The 15877-nt window shown below is 37.7% G+C and overlaps 2 protein-coding genes across 2 annotated transcripts in view; one reads left to right on the forward strand and one right to left on the reverse strand.

Annotated features, from left to right (window-relative positions):
* Positions 1-15877, reverse strand: part of LOC123866040 (SH3 and multiple ankyrin repeat domains protein 3) — a 221282-nt gene that overhangs the window by 183131 nt on the left and 22274 nt on the right. The window contains exon 2 of the mRNA XM_045907364.1: positions 5279-5318. The gene's annotated coding sequence lies outside the window, so the exon portion shown is untranslated. The remainder of the gene's footprint in view (positions 1-5278; positions 5319-15877) is intronic.
* On the forward strand, positions 14639-15696 carry LOC123866047. The gene has a single exon (XM_045907381.1). It carries the CDS (start codon positions 14725-14727, stop codon positions 15694-15696), a length of 972 nt encoding a protein of 323 aa, XP_045763337.1. The 5' UTR covers positions 14639-14724.

Consider the following 15877-nt stretch of genomic DNA (forward strand, 5'->3'; position numbering starts at 1 on the left):
GGTAATAAAAGCAGAGGAAATGATGAAAACTACGCTAAATTCCACAGAATCCACACTATTCCACAACTATAATGTGAAATAATGCGAAAATGTGTCGGTCTATCTGTTAGCTTTTCAGTCCCCTAGCTTATATCCTTCTTTCTTTTTCATCATCATCATCATCGTTCTTTTGAAGGGACTTCCTTGATAAATGAAAAGTTTTAAAAATATTAAATTTTTTGAATTAGACTACAACGCATAATATAATTACTAAACGTATTAAAACTCTAATATTCACTTACTTCTAGACTATTCCTTGACCTAGGGAAGCTTCTCGCAACACTAAACCCCTTCTCGCTAGTTATATCCTCCTCAACCTGGTGGCCTGGTAGAGTTCGCTTGAAAGCGATAAGGCTGCCAATTGTACCTACTTTTATTTTTGTTTATCACTTTTTTACTTTTGTCTTTCTTTTTAACTCCCAACCCGAAAAGAGGGGTGTTATTTTGACGTGTGTATCTGTGTTTCTGTGTTTCTGTTTGTGGCATCGTAACTCCTAAACTAATGAAATGAAAGGTGGCTTGATCGAGAGTGTTCTTAGCTATAATCGAAGACAATCGGTTCAGCCGTTTGAAAGTTATCAGCTCTTTTTTAGTTACTGTAACCTTCACTTGTCGGGGGTGTTATAAATTTTTAATTTACACTTGGTATAATGGTATACAATACAGCATATTTCATTCATTCAAATGATTTCCGCTGAAAGTGTATCAACTATTACTGCAAATAAAAAGGCAAGTCATGGACCTAGAAGTGTGCACTGGATTGCTCGTAGCCGTATATCATTGCGCTGTCGACGACTTCGGGCTATTTGTCTCAGCGCAGCCCGCGACGGCAGGTAAACTTGTGTTTCCGGTCTAGACCTAGACGTTTTACGTTAGAAACTAAGTTAAGAATTAGTTATAGAACGGCTCCGTCTCTATTAATTATTGGTAGTCTAGGTTCATTAGTGTCATGTTTGATTTTGAGTAAAGAACTTTCAATGCCTCGCTCGTTAGATAATATTTAACAATATCTAACAAAAAATTAAATTAAAAAAAATACGGACTAGCTGATGCCCGCGACTTCGTCTCTATGGAGTTAGGTTTGTAAAAATCCCGTGTAAAAAAAATCTTTTATTTTCTGGGACTTTAAATAACAGCGCGTCAATATTTAGTAGAGTATGTTTCTTACACTTACGGTTGTATGTTACGGAAAACCTAGGTAACTACCTAAAAATTAAAAGGAAGCTGATTTGGTCTTGTGCTTACGTCCAATTTAAGCTCTCCAAGGCAAAATTATCTAGTCGATATTTTAACTCGATAGCTAAACGCACCTCTTTAATGGCCATTGAAAAATCAAGATTTTGGAACTTTTGTTTTCGATGTGCGTAGTGTTTCCGATAACACTACGCACATCGAAAACAATTAAAAAACTAAACTAACAAAAAACTAATTTAAAAAGTTGTGTTTAAAATCTCCATACAACATTAGCAGAATAACGTAGCTACAGTCAGAGTTAGGGGCTCACTGCGATTCGTTTACTATCATTTATTATAGAGCAGGCCGACCTAATCAGTTTTGTTGGGTGGTTGTTGCGAGATATTTTTTTTCACCAAGTAGGCCCCCAAGTTTCCATTTAGGATCTTCCCTTATGACGGGGACAACCTGTAAATTTTCAAGTGTTATTTAAGATTCACAGCGATCTCCATACAGTGGGCGGCCATTCCATTCAGTTTCAGAAATTATGAGGTGAAACCGTCACAGCCAGTCGTCGCCGAGATGTTATCGGTGAATTACAAAGCTCATTTCGTCACTAACGGCCTGATAACCGGTTGCGCAATGTACTGGTACACGGTCCACACCTACTTTTTGCCTGAATTAATAACCGTTGTATGCACATTACACGCTCGGTCAGCAAACCAGTGTTTACGGAATTGTTACTCGATCCGAGTTTACTGCTCCAACAAGACATGACATTAATTGCCGTTATACTTAGTTAAGGTACTGTTAATTAATATTAGTTCTAAATGGTGTTAATTGAATTTAAACCGTTGAGTATAAATTACTGAAATGTAATGAATTTTACTGACAGATATATACGAATGGACAGACCCGATAAGTGGGTGCTCGAGGAAGGCAGCTATCAGAGAGGAAAGAAGAAGCATCAGCACTGCAGTGACGGCTACGACCGCTATGTCAAGAGCGTAACGACAAAGAAGAAGAATGAAATATACTCGTAGAGTGAAAATAATAATCAAAATTGAATTAATAAAATTAATTTTTGAGAGAAAGTTGTATGTTTTATTACTTTATATTTTAAAACTAAAAGGGAGCTTGTGTACCGGAATAATACTAAAAATTTAAAGTTCTTGAAATTTTATTTAAGTGATTCAAACTCAAACTCAAATCATTTATGCAAAGTAGGTACCTACTTTGAATTTGAATGAAATGGTTTGAGTTTGAGTAAAAAGACCACCAAAAGGAGTACAATTATTGTACAATTGTACTCCTTTTGATGGTCAGAATTGTTAGATTTGTAAGATGATAAGTGATGATGAGTGGTGATAATTAATTACGTAAACTTAAAACTAAAGCTAAGAGGGTTTCAACGCGCCCAGGTCTGAGAAGAACCCACAACAAACTCAGCCAGGTATTCATTTTATTATTACCACTTCGCAAAATCACTTAAATTCTAAATGTATAGCCTCTCCAACCCAACACGCGGAAGACATACTAACAGTGTGTTCATTTCCGCGCGTTTTCATGTTCGCGGTTGTTTCTCATTACCAGCGAGATGATCTCTTGCGTAACTAGGCGTGAACGCACGGGCGCGAGCAAATTAGAGGAACATCTTCCTTATTATGTTATTCAATGTTCGAGTTGTAACTTGAGTGAATAAACAATTTGTTTTGAGTTTAATAGGTTAAAAGATGGTCTCACAGAAGGCATGAACCGTTTACACTGTAACAGAAAGACAGCATCTATTACTTGTTATTTAAGCCGCCCGTGAGCATCACCAAGTCGAAACAAGTGTAAATTAAAAAATAACACCCCCGACAAGTGAAGGTTACAGTAACTAGAAAAGAGCTGATAACTTTCAAACGGCTGAACCGATTTTCTTGGATTATAGCTAAGAACACTCTCGATCAAACCACCTTTCAAACAAAAATAAAACTAAATTAATCGGCTCATTAGTTTAGGAGTTACGATACCACAGACAGATACATAGATACACACGTCAATCTTATAACACCCCTCTTCTTGGGTCGGGGGTTAATTAGATAGTAATTTATTTGTTACTTTTATTAATTCCCCAGAACTTGCAACAATCCTTGGCGGCCATTATAATTATAAGGACAGGAAGGGATCTCTTTCCAATTGTGTCGCATTTCGTCCAATCGGATTATAAGAGTAAGGACATAGATACACACTATTGTGCGCCATATCATCTGGGTTAGAAGGGGTGTAGTAACGTTGGTCCGAAGTGATCCCACATGGAAAGCTGTTTAGTCTTTTTCGTTGTCACAAAAAAACGGGCCGAATTACGAACCACCTCCTTTTTGGAAGTCGGTTAAAAATATCATCATCAATCTGTCGCCGGCCCATTACTGAGCACATGTCTACTGCTAGAATGAAAAGGGTTTAAGATATAGGCCACTACGATGATCAACTCTTTGAAGAACTCAGACATGCAGGTTTTCTAACGATGTTTAATTTCACCGTAAAATTGCTATTTAATGGCACACATCTCCAAAATTTAGAGATGCGTGTTCGGACCCCCTGAATAGGAGGCCGGTGTGTCTCAACCATGGGGCTATCACACCTTAACTTGTCAAAATAATCAAAATTACTTATTGTAAATATGTTTTAAGGAATAATCCGCCTTGAGAGAGACATGCCGGACCTTGTAAGGGCCCGCACAGAACCTACTGTATAGGATAAGGATCTGCATACCTATAAAGTGGTAGAAACGTGGCTGTTACTTGTTAAGCGGAGGACACACGGCTAAGATTGACGTTTGTTAAGAAGCTGTGGACGGTTAGTTTTGACTTTATAATTTTTATTGATAGTCCTTTTGTGAAAACATCTTTAAACACGCATTAGGGATGAATAAAAACTGGACGCTAATTCGTCCGCGTGGACGAATGCGCGGGTATCATTTATTTGGTACAGGGATAGCTTGCATCCCAAACTAGGCTAAAAGGTACTTTTTATCCTGGAAAATCAAAGAGTTCCCACGGGATTTTCAAAACCCTAAATCGGACGCGGACAAGTCGCGGGTAACATCTATTAAAAAACCGACCAAGTGCGAGTCAGACTCGCGCACCGAGGGTTCCGTACTCGGGTATTATTTCCGACATTTTGCACGATAAATCAGAAACTATTGTGCGTAAAAATCTATTTAAGAATATACGAGTAAAGCCCTTTCATATGATACCCCACTTGGTATTGTTATCTAACTTTGAAAATTGAAACAAATTTAAAAAAAAATTCTGTGATGTCCACAAACCACAAATTCACGGTTTTCGGATTTATTCCTTTACTAATGCTATAAAAACTACCTATCTACCATATTTCATGATTCTAGGTCAACGGGAAGTACCCTATAGGTTTTCTTGACAGACAGACAGACCGACAGACAGACAGATAAACAACAAAGTGATCCTACAAGGGCTCCGTTTTTCCTTTTAAGGTACGGAACCCTAAAAAACCTCTAAATAATCAGAGAATAAAAGCACACAGTGTGCATTAGGCCTGAAGCTTCTAGTTTCGTGCGCTACCTATATTACTCGCCTAATGGCGCCCTTAAAAGGCTAACCGAGAGGTTTCTGAGTATTGAACTAACGTTTCTTTTACCTCACTGTTCAATTTTGATATAAGCAAAGAGTTATTTTATGTTATAGTTACATGAAACAAGTAAATTAGCACAAAATGAAACAAGTAACATGGAAACTTTTAAGTTTTATTTTACCTCAAATGAAATTGACAACTGGGTAGGTAATTTACTCACACTCAGGTATTTTACGCATCATTAGAGATTGGGAATAGAAGTAGGTACCAATGTTCAAAGATTTTGTCTTGGTAACGAAAATTTTTGTGTTAAGTTTCCATAATAAACGATAATAATTCCAAAATAAACGATACAACTTTTCGAAAGCTTTCAATTAAATAGTATACGAAAGCAAAAATTAAATGAAAAAAGACAAATCGTAACTAATTGCTGATAACGAATATCGAGTTTGATTTATTAAAAACTTTTTACCTTTAAACATTCATTGGTGTGAATGGCCGATGTTCAAAATCTGAAAGGAAAAATGGCTATTAGAAAAAAACTTTTATTTTACAAATAAGAATATCTTTATCTTACGGCCGGCGCAGACAGACGGAGAGGAGTGGTAACGAGTCTTTTTGGTAACTATATATTTAGTTTATAGTTATATAGTTATATATATATAGCTATATAGTTTATACCTAAACTCAGCTCAATGCACTTTAACATACAAAGTAGCTTAGATATATCCATGTTAAGAATGCAAGCTATCTGTAAGTACAGAATTTCATTAAAATCAGTTCAATGGATGGATCGTGAAAAGCTAACAGACAAACAAACATACTTTCGCATTTAAAATATTAGTATGGATTATCAAATAGCTTGATAATACACGCACGCAAACAAGTTAAACAGTGGTAATTTCAATCACTCCACTTACTACGGCCGTGTAATTTTGCGTCCGGGGCTTGTCCGGGCCTGTCCGGCTCTGACAACGGCGTGTAAGCTGTCTACTGACAGCTGCATTTATCTATGGTAGTGCTTTGATTCAATTTATGGATCAACCTCAATGTTGAATTGAATTACACGCTTTTGATTACAGATAGCAGCTAAATAAGTTATAGATTTGGATTTATTGACTAACAAGCTGATGCCCGCGACTTCGTCCGCGTGGATTTACGTTATTCAAAATCTTGATCTCAAACTTATACTTTTCGTGGCGGTTATTTTGAAATTCTTATTTTTTTAAGCGGCAACAGAAATACACATTCTATAAAAAATTCAACTCTTTCTATTAGGGTTCACAAGATACAGTCCATTAACAGACAGATGGACGGACGGACAGCGATATCGTAATAGAGTCACGTTGCATTGGCACGCTGCGGGTACGGAACGCTAAAAAGAGAGACTGATTTTATGCAATAAAAAATATGGCCAACAGAAATACACATTCTATAAAAAAATCATGAACATTTTACTCGTCTATATAATCAGTAGGTAATCAGTTTCAATTCCAGAATCTCGTCGATGCCATTGATAGTAGGGTAGGTACTTAGGCGTAAGGCACACCGACGGAGTGGAGTAGCGGTGAAGCGCAGCTGAATGAATGAATGAATGAGATATGCTTTATCGTACACCATTATAAAAAGAAAGGCATAAAAGAGGCTGAGGCATAAAATAAGCCTCTAGCTCATGATATTATCAGTTATCACCATAAGTTAATTGACACTCGGGAAGCTGCGCCATGTGTTATTCGCCGGTACATATCGCGCTGTGATTCTTTTGCCCATGTGGGAGCGGGTGCGTCTGCGCCGGGGCTGGCCAGCGTGTAGAGCAAACTCTTAATATTCACAAGAAATTAGAAGGACGACGCGCGGACGCGTCCTGATCGAGAGTGGGTGCCGAGCGGCATGGAGATTATGGCATTGTACCTGCTGGCCGCCACGCAGGATGCACCCGTTCCCACCGCGCGCCGTAGACTTACCCTACTCTACTCGCCGCGCCTCGACTCCACTCGCCGCGTTCGGTCTGCGCTGGCCCTTATACTAATGGGAAATACTTGTTCTCGTTACGTGTGTAATTAAGTTACGAGGAACGAATTAGGTTTCCAAGCCGAGTACGGCTTCTAATTAGATATATGGGATGTGTGTGATCGAACCCCTTTTGGTAACAAGCAACTTAAGGGCTAAAGAACAATCTACCATTCTTTTTAACACCCGACCCAAAAAAGAGGGGTGTTACAAGTAAGACGTGTGTATCTATGTATCTGTGTACCTGTCTGTGGCATCGTAGCTCCTAAACTATTGAACCGATTTTAATTTAGTTTTTTTGTTTAAAAGGTGGTTTGATCGAGATTCTTAGCTATAATCCAAGAAAATCGGTTCAGCCGTTTGAAAGTTATCAGATCTTTTCTAGTAACTGTAACCTTCACTTGTCGGGGTGCTATAAATTTTTAATTTACACTTGTATAACGTACTTGTTAGTGGGGTTTAACCTCTGCTTTCCTACATATTTGACATTTTTAGAGTTCGGTATGTATCCACAGGGGTGGATTTCCTTATAGGCCGAGTAGGCCCGGGCCTAGGGCAGCAAAATTTAGGGGGCGGCAAAAGGTGAGATTTTTTTAGTGGTCGCGCTTTCGCAGACTCATGTGAACTCACGTCAACGTTTAAAAACTCAAATAAAAATGATAAGCATCAGTATCGGACACTGATTACGATATAGATATACGACTACTGATTGAGATAATATCATCATTTACATAGTCTCGTTGTTTTATACTTTAATTTAACTGTTATAGCTTGATTAATTTTTCGTGTTTTACAGGGAGCAGGGGGTGGCAATCTTCCATACAAGTTACTACTAAGGCAGCCACTAAGGGTAAAACGAGGTCTATTAATGTCACCCTGCTGTCTGTCTGTCTGTCCGCGTGTCACGGGACTTTAGCTCGTAGACGCAATGATTTACAAACTTGAAACTTTAGTATTTGGTGTAAAACGTAGACCCAAAACCGAATATTGAGTAGAAATCCAATTTCTATTCAATATTCTATTAATCTAGGGGGCTGCCATACACAACAAACACAGGGCAATTGTGTCCAGTGTTAATTTATAAAGTAATTTGTAAGCTGTGACCAAACATAATTCCTATGTACGGAACCCTAAAAGAGCGAAGTCCGACTCGCACTTAGCTTACTCAAACACACTGGTATAATTTATTTGAAGTAGGTAGTGACAGAAAAAAGACGTTTTTATTGCAATGTGTAGCAAGCATTTAGATTCAAAGGGAAAATATGAAAATGTTTAAAAGACAATCTAAACGGAGCATCCTCAAGATATCTATTACATAAAAACGCGGTACTCTGCAAAATATTCTTCGTGAAATTTCATTTCTACTTAAATACTGTTTGAAAGTCAAACTACGTAAATAAAAGTATGCACATTAAAAAGCTTTGTCGCACACAAAAGCTTACTCGGTGAAATCGTTATTCCCTCTAAAGTATGCTAAGGTAACAAAAAATAAATAAAACGCATTTCTCGGAACGAAACCAATTGAAGAATAATAAATAATTTATAGACAAATAGGCTCTCCATATAAGGCTTTGTATGTAGCAAGTATTTATTCGCAGTGGGAATCGGGTGCGTTTAAAATTTTTTACATAATTTTACGGCTAAAAATAGCGTAATACTTGCCTCTACAGACGGGACCAACTCCTACTCAAATCTCCATCTGACGTCGCCCAATCTTTGCCACAGACACCTAAAGCTGCGAAAAATGCCTATTTTGCGCCATTTTGTTTCTTGTTTAATCTCAGTCTAGTTTACTAGGTACTTTAGTACTAATCTAGTTCTCGGACATTCAAGGGTGATTCGTAGTAACAGGTGCGTTTGGATCTCCCGTAGCTTTCGTTTTAAGCTTACATAATTAATTGTCATTATCTTACAAATTCCACAATCGACAATCAAAAAGTATACAATGGTACTTACTCGATTTGAATAAATTATTTGTTTTGAGGACCAACTTCGCAACATCAACCTAGTTACCCAATATCTATAATGTACATATTAGAAATTTGTTAAATATAGATTGTGACTAATTTAATTGTACACAATCTCTAAATTAAACTAAAATAACTACAAAACTAAACTAGTGCTACTACTACTACTAGTACTAGTTTAGTTTGGGAAAGTAAGTACCTAACTGAATGCAGTTAGGTACTTGCTTTCCCAACTAGATTGGAAGTTGGGAGTTGGGACGTAACTTTAATTTTAAAATTAGTCCAGTGTGTATAGTGTAGAGACTTAATCCCGAGAAAATGGACCCGTGGAAGGCTGGTATCATTATGCCTTTATTGTTGTGGTCGCATCAGATCCTAAAATAGCAACACGGCATAATAACCGAGACTAATAAAATTATTTTACCTTGCTATGCAATAAAAATAGCTCGCGGACATCCCACGCTATCGTAGACCATAACATTATGGAGCTACGATCGAAATTATATAAATAAGTTCATTGCTAATCGTTATTTTATACGACGACATGCGAATTGTAGACTCGTGTCTCTTAAGCGTTGATATATGGCACAAAGACGATACTTAAATTCTAAGAGCGGCCCCATAAAGATTCTTAAAGGTCCTAAAATTACATAAAGTACGTATAACAAAAAGAATGCTTAACTACCAGTGATACATTATTTTCATCTTATATGTATAGAATTGACGTTTTCAGATATTATTTATTGTTTTAACTACTAATGAACCACTCTATAGAGTGAAACTATTTACTATCTGTACCATTGCTCGCTTTATTCTTTATCGTAATTATTTCGAAATCATGTCAAGTAATATGTCAAGGTAGGTAACTTAATAAATAGGCCAAAGTTCGTAGTTGCAGTATGCAATTCGTATTTCAACTTCTTCTCTTCCTTTTTGTAGTTTCACAAAAACAGTTTTTTTTAAATTTATTATTAATATACAAAAACAATTGAAAAAACGCACGCATTACAAAAATTACAAAGTTACAAGTATCTTAAATATTTCGTACATGATTTTTACTTTTTATTTAACTTTGAATATCAGCAGTGGGTGGTCTATTTATTTGTGTTCAAATCTTCTATACTTTTTTTAAAATATTAGCTTAGTTATTCATTGATTGCTGTGGGTTTTTTTCCAACATACCGTCAGACCTGTCTATTGCTATAGGCTTGTGTGCAACAGCACTTTTTCTACCATAAACTGTAACTCCTATTTCAATAACTACAAGAATTGTTTCAGTTTAACAATTTAGTCCAGCCCAGGTAAGTATGCGTTGTCCGTCTATATTTTTTTCGTAATTGCCTTTTATTTTACGATGGGTTGACACAAATTGCTTTGCGATCCATCTTATTAAATTACAACGCGACCTTAAGTGGTATACTTATGGTCTATCTATGATAATGCCGTGCTATTTTTTGCCCGGGATTTGCCCCGTGGCGATACAAGGCGTTCATCTTGTCTTCGAGGGGTACCTTGTGAAATTTATTATTTCAGAAATAATAACTTTAAAAAGAAGAACTTTGTTTTATTATTCGATGACAAACTCCCTTGCATTGCGATCTTACCTGGTGATGATTGCTACCTGAGATAGAATCGGACTAAGCTTTGGCCATGGCTAAAATTCAAATTATAAAATGAAAGGTTTTACATACTTACTCATTAATTCCCAGCCTAAAACCATGGTCCTAGAAAGCTGAAAATTAGTATCTTAGTACCTAAGTTCGCGATATGTTTTATTAAAACATTTTCGATAACATAGGCATTTCTTTAGAAAAAAAGGCTCACGAAATCTTAATTCATGCTAATAATAAACGCGTATCTGTCTATCTGCCTGCTGCTAGCTTTCGACAGCCAATCCGCTTAACCAATTTTTTTATATATTAATCTGGCACCAAGATAATTGCAGGCTAACTGTTAGACATAGGCTATGTTTTATGCCAGAAAATCAAAGTTCCCACGGGATTCAACAATTAGTGAGTAGGTAGTTTTATTATTCTACAGCTTCAATCCCTGACATAAACTTTACAACATGTAGTCGTCAAATGAAAGCAGCAGGCCGTCAATAGTCAGCAACTGCGAGTCAATTCGGTTTACTTCGAGATCGATTTGCATGGAAATCCGGTCCATCGGCCAGTGCGGATGTGGTCGAGTCGACTTGCCCGCTCATGCGGTTATTGGGACGCACTTAATTGGTGCGTAAACATGTACCGCGGTGCCATGATTACCTTAATTGTGTGGGATGGGGTTATCATCATCGTCATCATTGTCTACTGAAAGACGTCCACGGCTGGACCTAGGTCTCTTGTTGGACTCCCACACACCACGGTCCTGCGCCGCCTGTATCCAGCGGGTGCCTGCAACTTTTTGATGTCGTAGTATGTCCACCTTTTTTCTCGTAATAAAATAGCGAGCAAAGAGCACTCGGGTCACTTGATGTTAAGTGATTACCGCCGCTCATGAACATTTGCAGCATCAGAGGTACCGCTGGAGGTACCGTTGCCGGCCTTTCAGGAATTTCCACCTAGTGGGGGAGTGGTCTGCCAACACTGCGCATTCCAGCACCTTGGAAAAACCGATGTATGTCAGTAGAAACATTAATGCAGGCGAAATAGTGTAGAGGTTGAAAAGTCATCATAAAAATGATGATCTGAAATTGCCAAAGAGTAAGAACAAGATTAGATTTGGAAGCACTCACAAAATGATTAATTAGTCCAGTACCACGCTGTTTTCTTTGTTGAATAATAAACTCAGAACCGCATTCTTCAGAGGACTTATAGCTGACATAACGGTTAGTACAATGGACCTATGTGATATTTCACAGGACTTTAGACCCTATACTTAATGGCCTAAGGACAATAGCGGCGTGTATGTCTTGAAGAGATTCCTGTAAGTATATGACACTCGGTAGACACTTAACCTCGTGGCTTACGGCGCGTGCCTCCCTTAATTACAAGTGAGAGAACGAACACTTTGGACTGCAGACAATACGGCTGCTGTGTTATTATGCATTTCAAATGAGTAGCCTAGCTACTTGATACTTCGTCGTTCACATACCTATCATAGTACCAGTAGGACAAGCATTTTCGGTTGATCGTTATTTATTGTTTAAAAAAAATCTAAAAAACGTACAAAAAAATGGCGTATCCAAAAATTGATAGTTCTGAGTTACAACTACATCAGCTGTAGTTTTGCTGAAAAAAACAGGTGCTTTGTAAAGATCCTCGTCTTGATAAATTATGACCTAGGTCTTACACACTCGTGTCAATTTATTAATCCTCACGTGATAGGGAATAAAGAAGATTTATATTTTGCTGAGCGAAACCTGGGGCGGTCGCTGGTAGGTAATAATAATAATAGTAATAGTTATAGGTCGCTTGACCACAATCACACCTGATGGAAAGTGGTGATGTGGTCTAAGATAGGACGCGTTTAAAAATGAAAAGAAAACGAAGTCCATACAGTTTGTGCTTTAACTGGACGCTGTCCACACTCCACTGTCCTCTCAACAATCTCGTACATTTCGCGCTAACCGTGTTACAATTATCCATCATCACTCCTCCTCAGCAATCATGAGCTCCCGGTACATAGCGAAAACTATTTATACATTACTAGATGATGCCCGCGATTTCGTCTGCGTGGATTGAGGTTTTTAAAAATCCCGAGGGAACTCTTTGATTTTCCGGGATAAAAAGTTGCTTATGTCAATTTCCAGGATGATACGTACTTCTGTACCTTTCACATAAATTAGTTAAACGGATGGGCCTTTAAGACACACTTTCGCATTTATAATATTATTAGTATGGATAGAGCTGTTATAAAACTTCGTCCACGTGGATGGTCATTTTGTCAAAATTGTGACCCTTTGTTTCCCAAATAAAAATTAATCCAGGACATGTTTTGTCTGCATTCCAACTTCCAAATTACATTCAAATTCGTTGTCATTTTATCATATCCAAATTATATACTATTAAAATTTACTTTTTTACTTACTTCTACGAAAGACAAAATGACCATCCTGGGTCAGTGGTTAGCGCTGTGTGCTTATAAACCGGAGGTTCTGGATTCGATTCCTGACTACGATAATTAAGTGATTTTCAATTTCTATACTTCTAGTGGAAATTGATAGTGGAACAGGCTTATCAGTTACCAGTAAGGTAGGTACCTACTATTAAGTATTCAACGCCAAAAACTCAAAACGCACTACCATATCCCTACCAGGTTAGCCCGATACAGAAGACTACTATTGCCCTTCATCACTTAGGTACCACCGGGTAGGATCGCAACAAGGGCTAAGTTGTTATCAAATAATAATAAATAAAAACACTCAATGTTGACGCTTTTGAACGGACAGAATAATGCTGTTTTGTCGAAGTTGTGTTTGATTTTATTTAGGTAGGCTGAGTCTTTACGCGCATATGAGTACACACGTAACACCTATACTATCATCATACATATTCTTCCTGCAAGTGCAACATTTCCTGGAAGCGCACCAGTTCAATAGCTTTATTGTTCGTTAATTCCGTTTCCCCGTTCGAGTAGATCCCACGGGAACCCTCCGCCGGGCCATTGTTGACTCTTCCTTAAGCTATCGCGCTTCAATGCATTGTTAAGTTGGCGCATATATGAATCTCTATATTATTGAGTGCCTGTAAACAAGCACAGACAATAGACGTTAATGTCGCAGCGATGCGGGTCTAAATAATTTAGGATATAGTATTTATATCGAACTTTTCTCAAAGCAAAGGTTAGTACCTAGGTATAGTTTTGATCCCTCTTTGATACAAGGGTAAATTAAAAATTGAGATAACGCCCGACGGGTCAAGGTTGTCATATTATTGCAATGTAGTCGGGGTTGACTCCAACAAGTGCAATTAATAAATATCGACTGGATGACTGAGATCTCGGCTGTTTTCTCAGCCGGTATAGGAGAAAACAGCTGATAATAAAGCCAAGTTGAACAGATTTTCATCAAACATACGAGTAGCTAAGAACTATCTTGTGTAAATTGGTTTTCGAATAACAGAAGCCGCATTTGAATCACTGCATCCATTTGAGCGGTAGGATGCCACAGACACAGATACACACGTTGAAATCGTTATAACCTCAGACTATAGATGATTATAACTTATAAACCCCGCGTCGGAGTTTGAAAACTGATTTATCCGTCCATTTTATGCATCAATAAAATATAGCTGAATGAATTGGGTATCTATAAAGTATAAACTTTAAGATGCCATATTAGTTTTCTCTATAACGTAAACCTAACTGGGAATAAGGATCAGCTAGTTATGATTGTAGCACCTGAAACAAGTACCTATTTCACATTAATGACATTCTCTCTAACATATTTCAGACCAAATTCTTTTCAAATAAAAGTAAACAAGTAGGTGACAATAGATCTGGGAATACAATGATTAGAAATGAAGAAGATAAAAAGTATTACAACAAAATGTTGTTGGTCTACACTCTCTCGTAGGTGTAATTTTGTTTTTCAACGATTTGATTTGATTTGATTTAATTATTACGTAAGGTTGTGGGCTGATTATCGCTTGGGTCATTGTTATGCTTGATGACCGGAAAAGTTATTGCCAGCTTTACATCTAATTGATGTACGCACTTAAGGTATAATCACTCCATTCACTCTTCAGTCTACACTGAGGAAGTAGGTACATCATTTTCATCAAACACGAAGCAAAACGCAATTTTTTATTAGTATGGTACATAGCTACATATACACACACTCAAATAAATCTTTCGCACCAATAAACCGTCAAAGATTCGCAATAAGACGTAAGTAGTATGCAAATGTCAGTCGTCGACTAACGGTCGCACGTAACGCACGCACGCTCGTTAAGCGATCACATACATATTTCTCATAGTACCTACTTAGTACCTAACTACAATGCAGTCTAAGTGTGATGTGTGTAAAAGAACGGTTACAAAATCACTACCGGGATTAGAATGCAGTAAGTGTGACAGAGTTGTGCATCTTAACACCAGATGCAGTGGTCTGACTGGTAAGCAAATCGCCGCCCTCAAAGCGGCCACCAGCTTAGAGTGGACTTGCCTTGAATGCCAGCGGGAATCACCAAGACGCAATTCATCAATCATTATTCCGGAAGAAGACGACGAAGACGACAACACACCTGTTCAAATCGACGCAAAGAAGCTGTTGAGCAACATTTCCAAGGAAATTGAAAAGGCGATTAAAAGTGAGATGCGTGAACTTAATGAGGCATTGCAGTTTCATAGTGGAAAGCTAGACGAAGTCGTGGAGTGTATGGACGCATTCAAACAAACTATTAAAGCACTCGAAAGGAAGAATGTGGAGCTAACGAATAAAAATAATAACCTAGAAACTCGTATCGGAGCCCTCGAGCAACGATTACAAGAAATCGAGCAAGAAAAGCTTATAAATTCAGTGGAAATTGCAAATGTACCATACCAGAGCACAGAAGCGGACAGTAAAATATTGGAAAAGGTGGCCCTGAAACTCCAACTACCCATTGGAGGTATAAAAAGCTCACGAAGACTCCAAGGGAAGAAAGAACAACCGCCGAACATTAGAGTGGAATTACAAGACGAAAGTACTCAAGAACAATGGATTACGGCTGCTAAAAGCATCAAAACTATGGTAGTGGACCTTTGCCCCTCCGAGAAAAATAATAAGGATATAGTTTACATCAGTGAAGCAATGACGAAAACCAACAAGACCTTACTGTGGAAGGCTAAGCAAGAACTAAAGATTAACCAGAAATTCAAGTACGTATGGTTTAAAAAAGGATTCGTAAAGGCACGCAAAGACGACGGTTCAAAAACCTATATTTTACGAACCATGGCGGATGTAAACGCCCTACTAAAGAACAAAACGTAAGGCATTATTTGATACCTGCGTTATATACCTGCGTTTTAATATGGACAGTTCACTAGACGAAATTTACGAATTATCGGACTGTATAAATATTAATGACTTTTTAAATAATATCTCTAATATTAATATAAACTTATTGTGTGTACATTTCAACATTAGATCTCTTATAAAAAACTTCGCCACG

The sequence above is a fragment of the Maniola jurtina genome, chromosome 6 (genome assembly GCF_905333055.1).
Source record: "Maniola jurtina chromosome 6, ilManJurt1.1, whole genome shotgun sequence".
Taxonomy (NCBI): domain Eukaryota; kingdom Metazoa; phylum Arthropoda; class Insecta; order Lepidoptera; family Nymphalidae; genus Maniola; species Maniola jurtina.